This window comes from Drosophila subobscura, chromosome U (assembly GCF_008121235.1).
Source record: "Drosophila subobscura isolate 14011-0131.10 chromosome U, UCBerk_Dsub_1.0, whole genome shotgun sequence".
NCBI lineage: Eukaryota > Metazoa > Arthropoda > Insecta > Diptera > Drosophilidae > Drosophila > Drosophila subobscura.
The window spans coordinates 21,636,833-21,658,029 of NC_048534.1; the positions used below are offsets into that span (position 1 = coordinate 21,636,833).

The 21,197-nt window shown below is 40.8% G+C and overlaps 1 protein-coding gene and 1 long non-coding RNA gene across 4 annotated transcripts; one reads left to right on the forward strand and one right to left on the reverse strand.

Annotated features, from left to right (window-relative positions):
- Positions 1-774: 774 nt before the first annotated feature.
- On the reverse strand, positions 775-20,230 carry LOC117902403 (maternal protein pumilio). Of its 3 annotated transcripts, none has more exons than XM_034813740.1 (3): positions 20,006-20,230; positions 14,076-15,152; positions 775-3,898 (listed from the first exon to the last, which is right to left on the reverse strand). In XM_034813740.1, exons 2-3 carry the CDS (start codon positions 14,880-14,882, stop codon positions 2,549-2,551), a joined length of 2,157 nt encoding a protein of 718 aa, XP_034669631.1. In that variant the 5' UTR covers positions 14,883-15,152; positions 20,006-20,230; the 3' UTR covers positions 775-2,548. The 3 variants fall into 3 exon arrangements, with proteins under 3 accessions (XP_034669631.1, XP_034669632.1, XP_034669633.1); XM_034813741.1 differs by having other exon boundaries at positions 19,983-20,230; XM_034813742.1 differs by lacking the exons at positions 14,076-15,152; positions 20,006-20,230 and adding an exon at positions 5,531-5,711.
- LOC117902407 lies at positions 9,114-9,529 on the forward strand. Its single transcript, XR_004649395.1, has 2 exons — positions 9,114-9,170; positions 9,244-9,529. It is a non-coding gene; the product is annotated as an uncharacterized LOC117902407 (long non-coding RNA).
- Positions 20,231-21,197: the final 967 nt, after the last annotated feature.

Genomic DNA, 21,197 nt, shown 5'->3' on the forward strand with positions numbered 1-21,197 from the left:
TACAACCATCGTTACTATCGATTTTGCCCTGACGATTGGCAACCCTAGAGTAAAGCGGTTTTTAGTCAAATCATCAACAAGAAGGTGAGAGAATAATTTATTTTATATTATTTACTACGTAATTACGGAAATAAATCAATGTATATTTGAGAAGCAAAGCTATATTTCGGTATATTTTTGAGGGTCATGCGGTATCGATAAGCCCGCGGTCACACTGGTGAGAATTTAAAAGCTAAGAAGTGCGCGCAATGAGCAAAAAAAAGGCAAATTTCAGCTATGAAAAAAGCAATTTACGACAAAGGGCAGAATAGTATTGGATGGCAACAGCATGGGACAACACGGACAAAATGGGGTATGTCTTTCCATTCATGTTTTTTGCCATGGATATTATAATTTTATTTTTATATTCAAATGAGACTCTAAGAACAGGAAAAAAAAAATGCATGCAAATGGAATGGGTGATAGGAGCGGAGCGAATCGACTACGGCACAGGACGGTCCACTTGATAATGCTGTTCCTCCAATTTCGCGCGAATTCCTTCCGTAGTTTGTGGCAAAGAATGATATGTACATACATACATATGTAGGTGTCATATTTAGTCCGTGCCCATTCTTATGCCTGATTTCCATCCCACACAAACTTGCATTTTATCAATTTTAATTCCAATAATTACCTTACAAAAACCATCAAATGAAACAAAACCATTTCGCTTTTACAATGCTTGTCAGACAAATAGGTACACACATTTATTTTACGGTTGGTTTTTTTAAATCTTTTTAGCTGTTCTTTTATACATTCACAAAAAACGCATTATTTTGGTTTACCTTCCATGCACACTCCACACACACACAGAACACACACAACGCACCACCCATCGATGGATGCCAAACAAATTCTTGCTAATTTTACAGACAATTAATTTATATATTGTATAATTTTCCATATATTTGTGTTTTTTTTTACAAATGACTTGTTTTACGATTTGGACTTTTTGTTGTTGCTTTTTTTTTCACTAGACTAATGTAAAAACTACGGCTAAAAAAACGCAGCAACAGCAAAAGCCGGAGCTGCATTGCATCATAATCATATCATCATCATCGTCCACATCTCTTTCTCTCATTTAGGTGACTAACTAGTTTGCCCATATTTTTGTTAGATATACATTTATATATATATATTTTATATAAATTAATTCAATAATTCGTTTCTCTCTTCTTGTTTTTTCTGCTCGCTTTGCTTTGCATACAAAAATAAAAAAACTACTTAAATACTATGAAAAAATCATTACGAGCTACACAAAAAAGTTTACCATAATTATGCACACAAAAGGAGATAAAACATAAACAGAAAAATAAAACAGACACAAAATTAAAATTTACAACAATATTTCTTATTTTACTTTAGTTTCCACTTGTGTTTATTATTATTACTATTAATTTTTTTATGACTTATTTGTATTTTTTCTGTTGGTTGGTTTCAGTTTTTTGTTGTTGTTGGGTTTTGGATTGCTGTGTTCTCGACGACCAGACTTATGTGACTAACAAAACATTTCTGTTTCAAAATAAGGTACAATGATATATATTATTTTATGGTATATTATATACTTTCCATTTACATATACGTACATACATATATCCATAGACAGATATATAGAAAACATACATTTACGTGTATAGTTTAGGTTTTACAAGTGCCTTTCTGCATCAATCAGCTCTTTCGGAACATTAGTTAGTTTTTTTGTTTATTTTCTTTTGTTAGTAATTCCCTTCCTTGTCTTTAGCATAGATTTTATATTTTCTTAGAGCGAGGTGTACATATGTTTTGGGCGCCTAGAAGTGGACGAAAGCTGTGCCCAAATATCTAACTATAAACATGGCAAAATGCTTTACAGGATCATCTGTACCGTCATCCGTCGGCTGCAGCGGTCTATGGTCTATGTAAAATTGTATTTTATATTTAATACTGAGATTCTGTCTCAGGTATCTTCTCACGCCTATCGTTTCCCCGACCCACTCTAACCCTATTATACGATCTATGTATTTTATTTGTGTAACTTTGGGGGCCCCAAAAAACAGAACAGAATAGAAAGTAACTTTGGTTTGTGTTTTATTTGCTTATTGTTTTATTTCGCTTTTTTAAAAGGGGGATGGATGCCCAAGGTTTTGCTCTCCTAAGTACAAGTACCTTTCCACTAACCTCTCTATGTGTATATCTTTCCCCTAAGTAACGCTGCCCCTGCTCCTCCATCTTAATGCTTTGTACAAGTGGTGTGTGGCGGTGGGGACCCCTGGCAAAAAAAAAACTAAAAATAAATTGTACTGTTTTTTGTTGTATTTTGTTTGTTGGTTTCGCTTTGACTATTTTCTTTATAAATGGAATTTCGTTGCATTTATTTGCCATGCTCCGACCGCAAACGTCCCCGCCCCACTGTGCCGTAGCTCAGGCCCAGACCAAGACCCAGACCCAGACCCATTATAGGTGTCCCGCCCGTCGTCCCAGTCGTTGTTGTATTGGTCGTCCCAGTCGTCCACTTCTTGAGGCGCCACTGTCACTTGGGCAGGATCCGTGCCGTACGCTCCAGCTCGTTGAACTGTCCGTAGTAGAGCACCTCGCTGATCAGCTTCTCGGCAATGATACGCTGCGTGCGATCCATTGTCCGCAGCTTCATCGACACATTGGAGCCCACAAAATCGCAGTCGTCGCGACTCAGGCTTTCCGCATAGAAGGCGGTGGCTGCCGCCGCTGCTGCAGCAGCTGAGCTGGCATCCTGGGCCGAAACGCTGCTCTTCACGCGGCCGGGACTGGCGGCCGATTCGGTGGCCTCATCATTGTCCACCTCCTCGCCGTCGGACATGCTCTCCCTTGAGCTGAGCAGGGAGTTCATCAGCATATGGCCGGCGGCACTGGAGGCAGCTGTCAGCTTCCTCATATTCAGGGGCATGGCTGTGGCGGAGGTGGTGGTGCCACTGCGTGGCGGCAGCACAAATGATCCAAAGTTGGCCTTGGCCTGGGCCGCCACTCGCAGATCCTGCGCCATGTCCAGCGGCAGGCGACTCTCCTCCCCCGCCGAACTGTAGGAACGATGCGATTCGAGGGCTGGTGGGGCGACGGCTCCTGTCACGGCACCACCCACGGGCTGGCCATGAAAGTAGTCCACCAGCTCCTGCTTGATGTCCAGCTCATCCGAGTGTTGGCCGTGATGCGGATGGTGTGGATGGGACTGCAGGGGCGCCTGCTGCTGCTGCTGTTGTTGTTGCTGTTGCTGCTGCTGCAGATGATGCGGATGTACGTGCGGATGGAGGAGCTGCTCGTGTGCCTGGCGGGGCGTGGAGGCTCTTAACGCCGCCGGGCTGGATAGCAGATGATTCTTGTGCGCCTCGTGCATGTTGGTGTTGGGTATGGGACTCGATCCCGCTTCACTTAGCGGTCCTCGCTCTGCGGGATCGCTGCCAGGATCGTTGGCATCACGACTGCTGCTTCCTCCTCCACCGGGGCCACCGCCTGGTCCACCACTTGTCGCGGAATGGGGTGAGCGTCGTTCCACTTTGGCTGCCAGCTGTCCCAGTGCTGCCGCCGCTGCTGCATCCTCCTTGTTGTTGTTGTCCTCGTTATCCGAGGTGTCCATGGTTTTGTGGGGACTAGGCTGGAATTCGCTGCTGCTGCTACCCGGCCCACCGCCGGCATAGGGGGTGCCCGCATTTCCATACGCCATGGGTAGGGGCACTCGAAGTTGCTGTTGCTGTTGCTGCTGCTGGGATACCGATCCCACTCCTCCTCCGGCACTGCCACCGCGATCGCTGCCTGCGGACCCGGATATCGGGGGCGAGTACTGCCCCGCCGTATTCCAGCTGTCCAGCGTCTGGCTGCTCGCTATCAGCATGGGTATGTTGAGGCCCATCTGCAAGAAAGAAATACAAACATTCAGATAAGAGCTTTTCAATCGCGTGTCCAAAGGTTCGTCTCCGCCATCGTCATCGTGACGCCGACCAAAAAGGTTTTCCCAAACGCGATAAGAGCCCTAGACCCAGACCTACTTAAGAATCAAAGACCCCATCATAAAGATTTACTTAATAAAAATTAGTTCCAAACTGAATTATAAATAAAACTAAGACTAGAATTTTATAGAGAATCTAGAGATCGTTCCATTTAAAGTGGAGCTGCCTCAGCTCCAGGAATTACAAGGAAGAAATTAAGGAATATAATTGGAATTTAATGGACGAATCGCGCCTTTTGCAACAGCTCCCATCGGTGCCAACGATCCCCCGCATTACAAGCATCAGACTTGCAAGTCAACGTACTTAAAATTCTCTTCTCTTTTACAATATTTGCTTGACAAATGTGTGAGGTATAAAGTTTTATTTATTAGATGGATCCCTTGTTCTAGTCACCATAAAGAATCTTCTCTCCCTTTATTGTTAAGTATTATATATGACTAATGTTTTATCTTCATTGGTTATCTTTCGTCGCAAAGAGGAGTCTGGTAACCAGGTTGATGATAAGTACAGGTACTCGAAAGTATGTCGAAGGTTGAATCTAATAAATTCTTGAGATAGCAAGAAGCACAAGATTCTCAAATCGACTATAACGATGACGGCATGTGAATGGGAAATTATTGAATCACTATTGGCTATTGACTTTAAAGTTAAAATTAAAAAATCTGAATTTGATTGAGGAATTGCAGTTTTTGAATAATTGTTGTACTTTTCAATTTAAAAATCGCTGATCTATGATTACGTACAATCTTTATTGAATTGCATTCCCGCATGAATTATAATTTTAATTCAATTTTTGCATAATAATCTCTAAAGTTGGGAACCCAAAAAAAAAAACAGCGAATTGTTTATATCCGAATCAGGTATAATTATTTGGAAATGTTCGGTTTTGGGAATAACATTCCAGTGTCGGTCAAAAACCTCTCTTAATGTTGCTGTTTTTGTACTCATTGATCGGATCGTCTACTTCTCTGAGCAAAGAATGCAAAACATAAATTAAATGATGGATATCGAAGAGTTATATACCCTTTTTAATCGATTTTTGGATTCTGATAAAAGTAATAGACACAAAATCTGAATCGATTGTGTTACAGGCTCTACTTTCTACGACAGCCTCCTATTTTAAAGTTAAGACTGAACAAATTGCAGAAATTTCACTCGTATAAGCGTCATTCTCTTTCTTAAAGTGATCATACCTTATCTTCTCTCTGCAAAAGGGTATGAAATCAGAGCAAGCGAGAGAGGGATGCACACAAACAAAATTATGATAAAAAGTTATGATAATGACAAATAATTAATAATTTGACCACATTTGGAATCGTGTTTTGGATGGGTTGTTTTTGTTGGTCGCGTAAAAATGACAAACACACGAAGCGATCAAAACAAATTAGCAGACACACGCAGCCGCACACGCACACACACAGAGTGGTAAAAGAGGGTATAAAGAGGAGACAAAAGAGAGTCGCGCAAGGTGCCAAAGTGCACGAACCTTCCAAACCGAGCTCTAGTGCCCTTCACCCCCTCCCTCAAAAGCTTACGTTTGCTGTTGCTCCTTCGATGGGGATTCTGGACAGACTGTTGATATTCGTATTGTTGCCCTGATAATGCATCTTCTTTTATCTGAGATTGCTGATGTTTAATAAATGAAACGTTTTTGAATGTTTACACTTGTTTATTGTGTTGTATTTTTTGGTTGTTGCTGTCGCCGCCGCAACGAGAACACGACTCGAACTCGTAATATTTTTTGGTCCGAAATTATTCTAGCGGCGTAGTAAAAATTTCAAAAAGCACAGCACGCGAGAGAGAAAGAGCCACGATTCAAAAGAGCGTTCAACTCAAGTCTTAAGAGAGTGGCAAATTCTGCTACACTTGCCTGTGATTGAGTGTTGGCAAGAGGGAGAGACACTTAACGGTTTCTTTGATCTGATAAAATAAGAGATTGTTGTTGCTGTTCTCTTGCGAGGGCGACTTTTGACAATGTCAGCGTTTAATTTTTAGGAGCATTCGGTAATGTCAGCATTAACATTCGAGCTAATCATCATTAGTTTAAAAAATAAACCATAAAATTCATTAGTTTGCAAAAACCATAAGAGAAAATCATCATTAGTTTGCAAAAAGCCAAAGAGAGAGATTACATATCAGGTCGCAAAGAGCATGTGAATAGTTGAAAGAGCACGTGATGGTCGCCCGTTTCTTGGGAGAACGAACGTCCATGCCAAGAGCGTAGGGTATCAGTATCGAGAGAGCTTTCATTAATGCCATTAGCATTAACCTACCCCACGTTTGGGACCGCCGCACAAAACAAAAACGCAGAGAATCACAACTACAAAAACAGTTTTAATGTGGTCAACGATCATCACGCAGCGCTCGCTCGCTCTCTCTCTCTCTCTCCCTCTCTCTCACTTACGACTATCGCTTTCTCTGTCTGTCTGGCTGCGTGCGATCTCTTTGATTTTGTCATTGCTGTTGATGTGGTGTGGTTCTCCTTCTTTTTCCCACCTCCTTCTTCTTTTGTCGGCGCCTAGAACTTTCCATGAAAGTCATTATCGAAAGCTCTTATATAGAACTGTAAATGCTCTTTAATATTGAGTTCTTAAATGTAATGGAGTAATCTCAAAAACCTCAAAACCTCAGGTCCAATCCAACTACATATGTAATTGAAATGGTAACTCCAATTACAATGTTTAATGTGTAAATGGGTAAATTATGTTTGCTCCAAATTCTGGTATTACCCCAAAAATGATTATCAAAACTTTTTTAATATTTCGAAATTTGTTTAATTGTAATTTCGCTCTTTAACACACACGCAAAGCAAAACTCATTCATAATTTTGTTTGTTAGGGCATCATAAATAACAGTTGAACATTTTCGTCTTGTTTTTCCCATCTTTGCTGTTTTTAGGTCCCCAACCGAACCTTCTCTTCTCTCCCTCCTACAATCAACCATCATCCATCTCGCTTCCTCTACCACTGTCTCTCACCTCCCCTCCCTCACACAATTGTTGTTATTATTGTTGCAGCTGCTTTTGTTGTTTACGCATTCAGAGCAGAGCTGTGCTCGACTAGCGTGTGTGTGCGTGTTTGCATGTCTGTATTATTATTTTGTTAAGGCAAATAAAATAAAAACAGACAAGAGAATGAGCTCGCTCTCACTCGCTCTTGCTATTACTCCCTCTCTCCCTCTTTCGCTCGCTCCCGCTGCCTATGTGTGTGTTTGTGTGCAACTGAAAAATGTAAACAAACTGATTATCATCCAATCCAATGAATAAATAATACACTACACAAACTACGCGTCGTCGTCCATCGTCATCGTCGTCACTGTACCTCCTTTTTGCTCAAGACAAAGTGCATTGATAAGAAGGTTAGGCAGAGTCCCGTTCCGCTCTCGATACCAAGGTATTCCGCTATATTTTTGTAGATTATCCCATAAATCCAAAACCCTCTCTCGAGCTGGCATACCTTCTTATCAATATACCTCGTCACAAAAAGGCCATAGTTCCCCCTCTGTCACACCCCCCCTCCCAACAACTGTACTGCTTTTGCTCACGCAAATGTTTTTGAAGTACGATGGCGATATTTTCACAAAAGCGCACACACAGCAACACCAGAAACAACAACAACAGTAAATGCTACACTAACATTAATGAAAACTGCCAGGAAAACCGCAAGCGCAAGCGCCCTCTCTCCATCCCTCCCCGCTTCCACATGCTGACCGGGGAAGGGGTGTCGTAAAATTAACAGTGGAACAAATAGCAAAAACGAAACTGCATGTGGAGTGCATACATTTTGTCGCACCTGTCAATTTTAGGGTTGTCAACTGCACTTAGAGATTTAATCCCGCTGAAAGCTTTTCTTGAATTGAGTCAGTTTTTGTGCCGTTTGATTTACTTTTACAAAGGTAGTTTTATCCCATTTCAAGTTATGTACCTAGGATAGTTACATGCAACTCCCTGTTTAATATGATAAAGATTCAATTGTTAGATTTATCGTTTATATGTATTTGGAAACTCTCATATATGGTATAATTTTGTTCAAGTTTTAATTAATTTCTTTACTTAGTTGCGCTCATAAACTTCTTCACCTACATTGTATTACGGTGGGGTGGTTCCCCTTTCTAACCATTTAAGCCGGAATAAACCATATGCCCATCGCTCTCTCAACCGATTGAACTTTACAAATATGAAAACAACAAAATTCTTGCATAACTTTCCACAAAAGCAACAAAAACAACAACGAAAAACTCCCCTTGCTAATCATCATCATCGTAATCATCATCAACGTGAAACCAAAAAAACTTCCATAGCCACGCTCCTCCTCTGCTGAATGAATAAGTAAACAAAAACAAACGCCGACTTAGCTGCCAGCGTTGCAGTTGACTGCAGTTTTGTTGCTGCCTATTTACTGTGCTGCGCTGCTGTTCGCGGCTTTTACTACTGCTGGCTCTCACTCATACTATCGATGCTACTGCACTCTGCGGCTCTCTCCGTCTGCTGCTGCCAAGGTCTCTCTACACAAGGTGTAGCATTTCCGCGCTCACCGAGACCGAGTAGCCTAATTTTTGAGCCACTATCTCTCTCGCGTTCTGTGTGCTCTGTCCGCACAACGCAGGGAGGGTTCTCTGAAACTTCCTTACCTTGTAATAGTAAACCATTCATACTCCTCCTTCCCCCGAAGCTACTACTGCCTCCTTCTCTCTTCTGCCATTGCCACTACTGGTGCTTTTGCTGCTTATTTGCCTTGCACTTTTCATTCCGCCACCACACACCCAAACGCCACAGGGGCGCTATGCTATGATGTGTTGTAGGCCAGAGTAAGAGAGAAAACAAAACAACGCGAATTACAACTGCAACAACAAGTGCATAATATTCCTGCTGCTACTCCAACAACAATAGGAAGCACAAACAACAAAGAGCACTGGATGGGGGCGGCAGAGTGCAAGGCAATGCGTGAGGCGCGTCGTCGCGCTGCCTGCTGGCTAGCCACAACATAGCGGACTCAAAACAGCAAAAAGGAAGGAAAACTTTCTGCGAGCGCCGATCTTGTTGATACCCTTTTACATATATACCATACATATGTATATGTAGGTATATACGATCGATCCTTTATTCCCAGAATAACATGTCAGCACTTCATTTCATATAAAGTTTTTACAAATTCAGTGTAGAAAGTCTGTCCACAGGTAAATTCAAAATTTTCTTGTAACCAAATAAACAATTAAAATCATTCTTATTCCCGTATACTGGGTGCCACAGAATGTCAGTCGCAAAACGTGAGAAAAAACACCAGAATCGTGCGCATACAATTCGCCATAGAAAAATCGCACTGATGCGCAGTCATTTCATGAAGTTCCGCATGCGCTATCCGGGAAAGCTATCGAAACCTAATGATGCTAATGAAGAAAGAGGAAAGCTGCCAGGATTCCGTCATCCCAAGCTTTTCCCCAACAAGTCCACCGTTTTTTTTTAATTTTGTAAAAGCTTAAATTTGCTTCAAAGTTGTGCAATTAATCGTATCATATGTATATGATATTTCACTATATTCCATATCTACTGGTTGTGTATTTGTTTAGGGCTATCTGCGTTGCAAACATCTGAAAAAACTAGACATACCCCTCCGTTAAAGGGTATAAAATCAACAGCGATGTACTTTTCAGCTCCTTCCTTCTCTGCTCTTCTTCTTGTTTGTTGTTGTCTTGAAGAAAATACCGCAGAGCAGAGCAAAACAATTGCAAAATATGAACAAAAATACATAACAATGAGTGGAGTGGGGTGGCGGGGTGGTGGAGTGAAAACGGGAGTGGGATGTTGTGGGTGGCACTGGCCGCTTGTGGGCGGTCCGTAAGTGGGCGTGGGCATGAGGTATGGGCGTCATGCCTGCACACGCAAATAATAATGACGCAAAAGTAGCGAAAAAAACACGAGACAGAGGCTAAAAACCAAAAAAGAGAACAACGGTAATATGACAGCAGCTACAATTACAACAAAAACTGCAAACCCTGGACGGAATAGCACTAGAGGTGGGAGGAAGGTGATAAGAGGGGTCGCATTGGGTGGCGGTAAGGGGATGTGAACAGGCGATGTCAAAAGTGAGCGTATCAATTGGGGTATGCAGGGCACTGATTTATGGCCAATATAGACAATAAACAGTGTGGCCAATTCGGCAGAGATTCAGTTATTACGAGTATATGATAGATGGGAAACAAAAATTATCGACAAGTAATCTTTCATAGCAGCGATCTTTTATTTTTTTAATAATTACATACATACAGTTGTGTTCAATGAAATAGTAGTGCCGCGCCACACAATTTTCACAACTATTTTTGAGACCCTTCCAGTCTTTCGAATTGAACAAGTGATACCTTTTTGGAAAGCCTAAAATGTACACATTATAACCCAGAAAGAATCCTGGAACATTTGCATTCCATCTTCTTGTTTTACATGACTTAAGAAAAATACCTATAAAAAATGCTGTTCAATAAAATAGTAGTTTTTTTTTAGAAAATAGAAATAAAATACGAAAGTGGAATTAATGCATATGTTTCATGTTCTATATGTTTCTTGAGGTTTAATATGTAGTTTTTAATCAAATTTGTTTTCACTATGGCCTTACGCCCACCTGTCATGTGTAAATAAGGTACTGCCCAAGCTTAAATAAGATCTGAGACTATAATTCTTAAACACCTTGGTAAAACTGTGCTCTGGTTGACGGATTTGTAATAGTAATAGCACATTTCACATTTTACAATAAGATTTCGTTGGGATTTTGGTCTAGAGACTGAGCAAGACATGGAAAAGTGTTGACCTCTTCGGATAAAATTCCATTCCTAGCGAGCTTTCTTGCGTGTTTCAGATCATTATCTTGATGACAGATCCTTTTGATAGGCATTTTTCAATAGTTATATTACTGTATTGTATTAAAAAGTATGTTGGCACACACCACTTTATGAAATACGTCAGTATAAGGCTAGGAAGTAAGAGTTTATATGGGCTGTAGCCCATAAGGGTCAACCCAACATGCCCAATGTTGTTTTTTTCAAGAATTTGGGCAGTTATCAGATATCTGTGAACACCAAACATATTCTTTTGAGTCTTTCTTACCATATAAAACAACTTTACACTCATCTGTCAAAAGTATTTTTCGGACTGTGACACGGCCCAGTCCACATGCCTCATGTCCTCATTTTTCAAAACATGAGTCGTGTACCCATGTGCTTATATTCTCAAACGCGTAGCTTCCGGGGACCTCTTGCAACTTAATAATGTGTAATCAGTCGTGTATTAGCTATCAAAACACTTTCAGAGCGATATAAAATTGTTTTCATAACTTTTGAGGATATTGAAGACCTTGGTCTTGCCTTCAACCATCTTCGACCATCTACTAAAAGACAATTTTTTCGCATAAAAAATCATTTTTCAGGGTGCTTCTTTTAGTTTAAACTATTTAATATAACAGTAAAAGCACATTCAAATTAGTTTTGAATTTCATTATACCTCCTGATTTTAGTTTTTAGTCGAATTCTAAAGTCTCCCAATTTGGACCGTTCATTGATTACTTCTACGCTCCAAAAACAAAAGTACCGCTATATTCAAACATTTCTTTCATCTAAATATTCAATATATAAACTAAGCTTACTGATGGTAACTTTTTTGAATTGATTTAATTTGTTTTTTTATTTTTTTTTTAATACTTGCACCCAGCACTACTATTTTATTGAACAGCAGTTTTCATGGGTATTTTTCTAAAGTCATGTAAAACAAGAAGATGGAATGCAAATGTTCCAGGATTCTTTCTGGGTTCTAATGTGAACATTTCAGGCTTTCCAAAAAGGTATCACTTGTTCAATTCGAAAGACTGGAAGCGTCTCAAAAATAGTTGTGAAAATTGTGTGGCGCGGCACTACTATTTCATTGAACACAACTGTATGTACATATGTATGTTGTCATAATAGCCAATATGAATGCTTCAGTTACCGATATACATATGTATGTACATATTATAACCCCTGGACAAAGATTTGTTTCTATTTCTTTCTAAATTACCGTTTCATTTGTACATATATTTTGTCTGGCCAACAATCCCTGTGGTCACACTATTCGCCTTTGCTAAAGCTATTTGTCTAGTCATAAATGTCAAAATACGTTACAGGACAACACAGAAAACAATAGGTGACATGACTTGAACAAACAAACAAGTTGCATGCCCCAGAAACCCCCCGACCACACTGCCCACCTTCTCACCCCTTTTGTCACTCTCCCACACCTATTCGTTATGCGTCCTTTATTTTACCACGAAAACTCCCCCCAGCCTAGCATCCACCCACGCCCTGCCTGCCTTCCAAAAGTCCAGGCGCCAAGTTTCATATTATTTTGCTCACAGAAATTTCATTTATTTTCTAGAAACAACAGCAAAAAGCGAATGAAAACAACCAAAGAGACGGAGACAGAGAGCAGCAACAACAACGTTGACGCACCGACTTCTCTCTCTCTCTCTTTCACTCTTTCTCGACTGGCATTTTGTTTTGATAAGTCTGACAAACAACAGCAGCAGCAAGAAGGACAACAACAAAAGCAACAGCAAAACAACAGTAACGAAGAACAAGTGAAAAAACTAAAGAGAGACAGAGAGAGAGAGAGAGAGAGCCAAGCCAAGTAAAAACAAAAGCTCAAAACGAATCACGGCAGACAGAGATAGAGCATATCAAAGATAGGCGAAGAGGAGAAATCGGAGCAGCGGTGGAAACGTTCACAAAACAAACGTTTGGTGTCGAGTTTAAGGGTACCTATGAAAACATGTATCATTACCACATGTTTTCATAGGCAGTTTAATGGAATATGATAATTGCAAGCGTCATCCAAAATATTGAAAATATGAATGAGGAATATTCATCAGATTTTAAGTAAAAAACCACTCATGGATTGATTGTTCATATATGTAAATGCTAGAACCAACTTGCATTTATCATTAATGCATCCAAACGGCTTTACAAACCCATCATACCGTGTGCAAGGGGTATTAACGTATGAGGCAAAAAAAAGCAAACGCTCGCTACCGCAAGTGTGCTGCGTCGCAGTCGCATTCTCGAAAAACATTTCGCGGGGCAAAACAAACATTTCATCATACAAAAAAAACAAAATAATGATGGGAAGAGGAGAGGGATTGGGAGGAGAGAGCAAACGGCGACGAAATGTCAGGGCCCCCACACCCCCTGCTCTGATGGTTGCCTGGCGCGACAAGTCAAATAGCAGACAACACACACGCGCATACAATCCAGAGACAGAGAGAGAGAGAGACAATTTCGTGTGGCTGCGGTCGAGGAACGCACACACACCACCGCAAATTTCTAAGAAAAATTTATGCGTAAAATTTTAATTCTGTTTTGATCGTCAACAACAAAAAAGCACACACACACGCGCACACGGAAAGAAGACAGTTCGAGCGTCAGAGAGAGAATCGAATCACACACAGCAAAGCAAAAGTCTCTCTGTACCAAAACAGCAAGTCACTCGCGCACATGTTTGATTGGTTCGTGTTCTCTCTCCAGTTTTGGCTCTCTCTCTCTCTCTCTCTTTCCTACTGGAGTGAGGTGAGGTGAGTGTGTTGTGACGCTCTCTTTCTGGTAGCTTTTGGCGCTTGTTTTGATTTGAAATTAACACTAGAAACGTTTTGCTGCCCATTTATGTGCCAACAAAAATATCCCCTCATAGGCGTTCAATTCAATACATTATTGAGACTATTGCTAAGCGATTGATAAATCGCCCACACGTGATTTGGAGCCAAATCAACAAGCCAAACATTTATGTATATTTCATGAGTCTCAAGAAAACGTCCAAACGGGGTAGAAGCAAAATTCGTCACAAAATCAAACTTACAGGAAATCCATCAAATACATATTTTATGATCGTCAAATACTTGTTGCCAACTGAAAAAATATCACACACACACACACTTCTTCGCGGGGGCAATTCCCGCTAATCAATGACATTGACCACCCTGGGGTTAAGCCCCCTCAACACTTGCTTGCCGTCTGCCGTCTTACTGTTTTGGCGATTACGCATTTGGGTTATTTTCCGCCCCGCTTACTCACCGCTCCGAAATATTTCAGCTCTTTGGTCTTGATGCGTCTATGCTGCATGGCGGGCTGTGTTGTTCCTCCTCCCAGTCCAGGTGCTCCACCATTGCCCGCTGCCGCAATAGTGCTGCTCTCGTAAGCTGCCGCTGCGGCGGCTGCCAGTCCATTGAGCCCATTGTGAGTAGCCACTGCCGCCACTGAGGTGGCAACAGGATTGGCCACAATGTTGCTGCCAGCACTGGTCAGGACACCGCCACCGGAGCCGCCGCCGACGCCACCACTGAGGCTGCCACCGCCGGCCTCCATGAAATCGAACCGCTTGAAGGCATACCACTTGGACGGATTGGGCTGGATGCCCTGGTAGATTTTCACAAACATTTTATGCTTCTCGCGCCGGTACTGGGTGAGCAGTACGTTCATCTTGCGCTCCACCTCGGCCTTGCTGCAACCGAAGCGTTCGGCAATCTCCGACCAGGCCCGGAACCGGCACAACTTGTCCTTGTACTTGGGATCGGCCCGGTTCCAGAGCTCTGTGTGACAGCGATACTGTTCGATCAGCTCCAAGGCATCGTCATTAGTCCATTCCATGATTTTTGGAGAAATATTGCCAGCTGTATTGGCTCCGTGTCCCGCTGTCCCGCTGCCCACACCCACCACTATCGCTGGCTGGCTGCTGTAGCTGGGCAGTGGGATTATGTGGGGCTGATGCTGATTATGGTGCGGGTGCGTGTGGTGCTGATGCAGTAGGTGGGGGTGGGTGTGGTGCGTATTGTGGGCGGCTGCTGCTGCTGCTGCTACAACGCTGGCCGGATTGAAGTTCATTTGCTGTTTCGCTCACTCGGTGGGGTTGCAGTGTCTGTGTGTTGTGTTTTTGTGGTGTTGCAACGCTGAGCTTTCTGTCTTGGCCCACTATCACTCACTAGTTGTCTCGCGCTCTCTCTCTATCTCTTTCTCTCTCTTGCAGTTGCTTTGTGGCCGTTACTCTCAGGGAATGTCGCGCGAAATGCACTCAATCAACATCGTCTTCTGTGCGTCTGTCGACTGTGTCTCATTCTCTTTCATTTAGCAATTTTCTTCTGCTTGGGTAAATAACTGTAAAGAGAAAGGACAAACAAATTAATATTTTTTGTATATTTATACAATTTTTAGGGCATTGTTTGTGTAAAGATAGTTCTAACTGCATTATACTTGAACTATTCTCTAACTTTTAGCCTTTTTATTGATCTATTCGCAGTGTTATTTTAGTCGTGTTCCCAACATTCCGTCCCTGGCTTAAATGATAGCCGTGACTCATTCATTCAATCACTCACCCAATCACGCACACTCTCTCATACAGCGCCACCGGCAATCGAAACTGTTTACGGCCAAATACATACGTGAGCAATCCAACGATCGGGGCTGGTCATTCGGACCCTACTCTGCTGTTAACTCTGTTATTCGTGCCAGCCCCCACACTCCACCCGGCAAACATTGTGTATGAGTAGAGAGGTGTTAATCAGAAATAGGAAATTTTCATGCCAACAACTAAGCATGGCAAAAATAAAGCAAGCCTCTGCCACTCATCGTCATTATTAGCCAACTAAAAAAGGGGCCTCTCTCTCTCTCACTACACGGCTCGCGTTGGCAGCAGCAAACTTGTTAATTGCTGGGGATTTTTATTTGATTTGGCATATAATTGATAAATTGAAAGTCCATTGCGAAAAGTCAACCGACATTTTTCCATGCCAGTACGAAATGGGGAACTAATCTAAATATTTTAACGACATTTAGTGCAGTGCTAAAGCTGTGAAGCAGTTGTAGTAATTGCAATTGTTAATATTTTAAAGCACAAATAAATTAAATGGAATTTAGTTTCCTGGGAAACTTTTAAGAGTAAAAGAAAGATCAGCAGTCAATAGATAATCATGATTATTCTTTTTAAATATATAAAATTCTTTGATTAAGAATCCCATACAATAGACACAACTTCCTAAAACCTTTAAATTGTATATTTTTACATTAACTCAAACGATGTTAAGGGTTGTTTCGTGATGACTGTTTTTAAATAATAATGAAATGACAATTCTAATTCTAATCAGACTCTTTGCCTCATTCCAATGACAAACAAAAAAGTACTCGAATAAAATTAACTTTATCCCGAAACATCTTTAAACAAGATAAGACCCTTGGTTGGCTGCACACGTTATCTTAGCTTGCATCTGATGATGAAATAGCTGTGACGTATTTAGATTTATCAACCATGTTTACCCGCGATATTCCCCATGTTTACCCATGATATTCCCCCATGCTCGTGGCTTAGGAAATTCCATTAACCTGTTTCTGGAATCTTATCCCAAATGAAAAACCCGATGCCTACTCTGATATTGCGTTGTTTCAAACCAAATCGATTTCGCATTATTAATGAACTCCAATCTGAACTTTAGATGATCGACATTTGTAATCTACTTGTACACAAAAAAACAACACAAACAAAAATCAAAACATTCTTTCCCATTCAGAAATTCCGTATAAAATCAGCAAGCAATTTTTTAATCAGTTTACAAAACACGTCACCCATCTACGCCAGTGCCTGGCTGCCTGCCTAGGTCAGTGGCACTTAGTATAGTATGCCCCGAGATCATGTATGTATGTATAGTACATTCGTTAGGTTAGTTTTTGTTCTATATAGGAACCAAGTCCACGGCGCATGATGTGGCAGTTTTTACTGAAAACAGATTTTAGTATTAACATTTTGACATACTCGTACACAACGTTTTTAGTCTGGGGGGAAAGGGAAAATGTCGCAATTTGTACAAAATGCCGGGCGACCAAGAAATTTCTGTTAAGAAAAACACGCATGTGTGAGTGTGTGTAAATGTCACAAGTGAACAACAAAAAGCAAGTAAGAATGATCGAGTAGAATGTGAAGACTAACATTTTACCTATTACTTCAAGAAGAAAGTGTGAAGAAATTACATTCACAAAGATAAAATACCTCTTGGCAGTAATCAATTTTCAAACCAACAAAGAAAAAATACCTCTTGGCGGTTATCAATTTTGTGATCTAAATAAATGTACACAGATATTAATTATTATTAATACATATTAATTGTGAATTCTGAATTCTATGGAGACATAGTAAAAAAAGCCGGGGGAATTATAGATGTTTTCATGGATTTCCCAGCTTGTAACTTTCCCGATTTTGCGGATGTAGTTGATATTTTCATTACTATACTACTGTAACTGTACTGCAAAACTGTACCCTCTGTAAAAATATTCAATATGAGTACATTCTACATGCCGAATAAAGTTCTTCCAGCATTTACAAAGATCAAACGTATCATTTGGCCGGTTCCTCTGTAAGAATCGAACGGGAGTGTTTCTTTCTTTGTTTTGTGACACTTATCACCTCGCGTGGGATATACCCTCTCTTCCTGTACGATTACCGATGGGTATGACAACTACATACAACGGCAAAACGATAACAACAAAGATGGCAAGGCGAACAGTGCCCGCTGTGTGCGCCTCGTCATTCACAATAGACGGAAGCGTAATTCGCACACTAACTGACACACACACACATGCAGAGACTATAGACCAGGGACACGTGCGCTTTCACTCGCACACACGGTTACATGGCGCATTATACTATGCGGCATCTCGCTTTTACATCAATCTTTGTCGAACGTAGATTTTTGCTTCCTGGTCGCATTCGCAGGTTTCAACGCAATTTGCTTTACGTTATTAGCACTTGTCGCAATAGACGTAACGCATAGTATACCATATATCAATAGGAAAGTGCCTTTCTTTGTGGTTTAGTACATGATTTAGCACACCTAATTTTCAATTAATAAATTGTTCTGTAATTGGTTTCTGTCTCCCCCACTCTCGCACTCTCTCGGACAAAAATGTTCGAGAAGTACAATATTTCTTTGTGCGCAGATTGCGACGCTGCGCAAACAGCTGGATGAATCATAACGGTAAACACACAAACACACAGAGACACTGGGAGTGCAAAAGAGATGTCTGCCACACGAAGCTTATGGAAAAAAAACCTTAATTCGTTTTCTTTTAGTTCAGTTCAGTTTGCCTTTTGAATGTCTTGCGTGCATGGTTTTTCTGTTTTGTTTGTTTTTTTTTTGTATTTAGTTGTTTGCTTTGCTTTGGTTTGGTTGTTTGCGCCACTTCTGCGTCAATTTTTAGACGCGACACATTTTGGTCTATTTTTAGAACTTGTTTTTTTACGCCACGCTGCCTTTTTTACGCACTTTTTCCGCTCTCTCACTGTTTTGTTGTCTCTCCGATAGATTTTGTTGGAATTTTCAATTGAATTTTCCATTGTTTTATAGATATTTGGCCAAAATATTGTTTTTCCCATTTTGCATTCTGTTCGGACGCCGTCTACGGCCTCGTTTTATTTTTAAGTAGCACAGTTTTGAGGGATTTACTTGGAATTTTGCGGTCAATTTTTTTATATTTTTTCCCTTTTACTCGTATTATTGTTGTATTCTTTCCGAATGTTGTTTACTGATTGCGTTTATAGATTTTGGGTTTTTTTTCGCCAAAAATTTGCATGTCTGTGCCTGTTTTGTTGCTGTTTAATTCCCAAGAAAAGCGGGCGGCGCATGTGTTTGTGGCAAAAGGTGTCGGGCGAGTCGTCGTCCGCGGGGGCTTTTTAGCAGGAATTCGAAAATGTCACACTTTTTATTGGACGACTTTTGTAATATGAATCATGGGAGAATTGTTTAAATCCCTTTGGTTTTAACAGGAAGTTGATTTTTTATTAAGTTAATAGTTTTATTGGGGCTTTATTCGGGCTGTGGAATTTGCACTTGTAGCACATTCGCTTGAGGTTTTTCTTTGTGCTTTCCCTCTCGGACATTTCTTTAAATGGGTTTCCATTATTTAATCTGATCTGTTCCACTATCACAAGTTAAATTGTATAATTTACGAGTTCTTAAAGGGTTTTACAACTTTAAAAACATTTATGGATAGTTTTTTGTACTTTTTTTTTTGTAAATTCCAGGTAAAATCCGTTGAAAATATGACTTTATCTTATTGTTTTTTACATTTTTCTGTTGATTCGATTTGGTTTATTGTTTTTTTTTTTAGTACACTCCTCCCATTTGTATATTTTAAAAATGTCTTTTAGCACACAACACACTTCCAACAACCATTTTGAATTCGTTTAATACTGTTTACAAAAAAACGGATCGCCAAACCGTTCATTTGCATAAAATCCATGTTACCCACAATTTAGTTTTTGTTTCTGTTTCGTTTCGCCTTTTGTCTGGCTGATTTGTCATTTCGAATTAAGATTTCGGAGGTAGAGGGAGACGTAGTAAAAGGCGACGAAGAAGAAAAGCACCAAGAGGCAGACAAAAACAAATGAAACAACGCAAAAAAGTAAACAACATAAAAAACCATCGAATATTGAGCACAAAAAACTTAAAAATACATTTCAAGGCATCAAATCAAAAAACCAATTACAATCGAAAACACACACATTTTCAAACAGATACGCACTTGGCTGGGATTTCATGTGGAAAACAATGTTTTTGAAAAATTGTTCTATTTAGCTCTGTATGAATTATTTTCTGTTGGGTTTTCCAATTAGACAACGTTTAAGAGGCACTCACTTATGGGCACATAATTTACAAACATTTCTGTATAAATTCCCAGAGAAATGTTTATTTTGGAATTCTCTGATTAATTTTTTATTTTTTAATTTCAAAAATATGTTTTCAACTCAAGAACTACTTTTATGTGATATTTTTCGAAAACATTTCCTTGTTCTGTTCCTGTGTCTTTTATTTGTTTTGCCGTTATTTGTTTAGCAAACACACAAACAGCAGCAGCACAACAGGAGGAAGATAGGCTTTTTCCATCTCACTTGCCAAACCAAAAACACACGCACAGCCTCACAAATACGTGTATACGCACTTGCTTGTCCCGCCGATATTTACCGTTATATACACGCCGTGCCGCTGTTGCGCTTCTTTGGGCAAAAAATGATTCTAAACAGTTACGCGCGCGTATGTAAATGATAAGTTTTGTGTCGGCTCTCACGGTACCGTTACAACCGTTCGCGAGCAACGTCTGATAGCGTCTGTTTCCTCGTCTGAGCTTTCCCGACAAACACCGACAAACTTATTGAAATCGATTTGTAAACGCACCGACAGCAGCGCAGCGACTCGACTAGTCGTATGTATTGAAATGAGCACACAGCAGCAGCAGCAGCGGCGGCAGCGGCTGCGTTCAGTAAACAGTTGTTTCGTGGAAAAACAAAACGAACATCATAATGAAGTTCTCTTTTCGCCTGTTGTGAAATTCTACGGTGCTTTGTTTGTCATGCTTAAAGCGAACGAACGCGCGCGAGAGAGAGACCTGGAGAGAGAGAGCGAGAGCGAGGAGTGTGAGTGAACGAGAGAGAGTGCGCGCCAAAAAACCAAGCCAAGTGTAAATTAAAAAGGGGGTAGGGAATTCCCTCCTCTTGGCAGACAAACAGATTTTGGGGAGGTTTAAAACATCTCAATAAACTTCTTCGGCTTCTATATAAATAGACTCTGTTTAATAGAGTATGAGGCACCCAATTAGAATATAATTTACTATTGAAAATATATGAAATCTACATTGTAGATTACTCACAAGCACCTGATCTTTAGCTGCTTTTCAGGAGCTCCCACTGAATTAACTGACCTTCTTTACAATATGCCTTGCACAAGCAGTTGTTTTGATAAAGTGGAAAGAAACAGCAACAACAAGTATGAAGTGGAAAGAGGATGGGTGGTGGAAGAGCTACTACGTCTGGAGAGGGGCGGTGGAGGAGCTATGATGATGAAGAGTTTTGGAGAGAGATGACGAGGAGAAGGTAACGGAGACCGCCTGCTTCTTGGGCCGCCGCTGCCAGCTCACACACACCACTACATGCGCAGCGAGTCAAACAAACAAATAAAATGTGAAGCAGAAATGGCAAAAAATTAAACAAACAAGTAGACAGGAGCGGTTCACCGCGAGCAGCGGGGACGTCGACGGCAGACCTGGAGTTGAACGAACCGAAAGACGACCAAGACACAAAAAAACAAAAATCAGCACAGCGGCAGCTTCGCGCCAAAAAAACATCGACATTTCTACTACGCCGTAGTGAAATTCCCAAAA

Bases quoted from the DNA above. Each gene is read 5' to 3' on its own strand.
- LOC117902403 (XM_034813740.1), bottom strand. From the start codon at position 14,882: ATGAACTTCAATCCGGCCAGCGTTGTAGCAGCAGCAGCAGCAGCCGCC. The intron at 3,899-14,075 runs GTGAGTAAGCGG...TCTTTCTTGCAG, and splicing joins AGCTGAAATATTTCGGAGCG to ATGGGCCTCAACATACCCAT.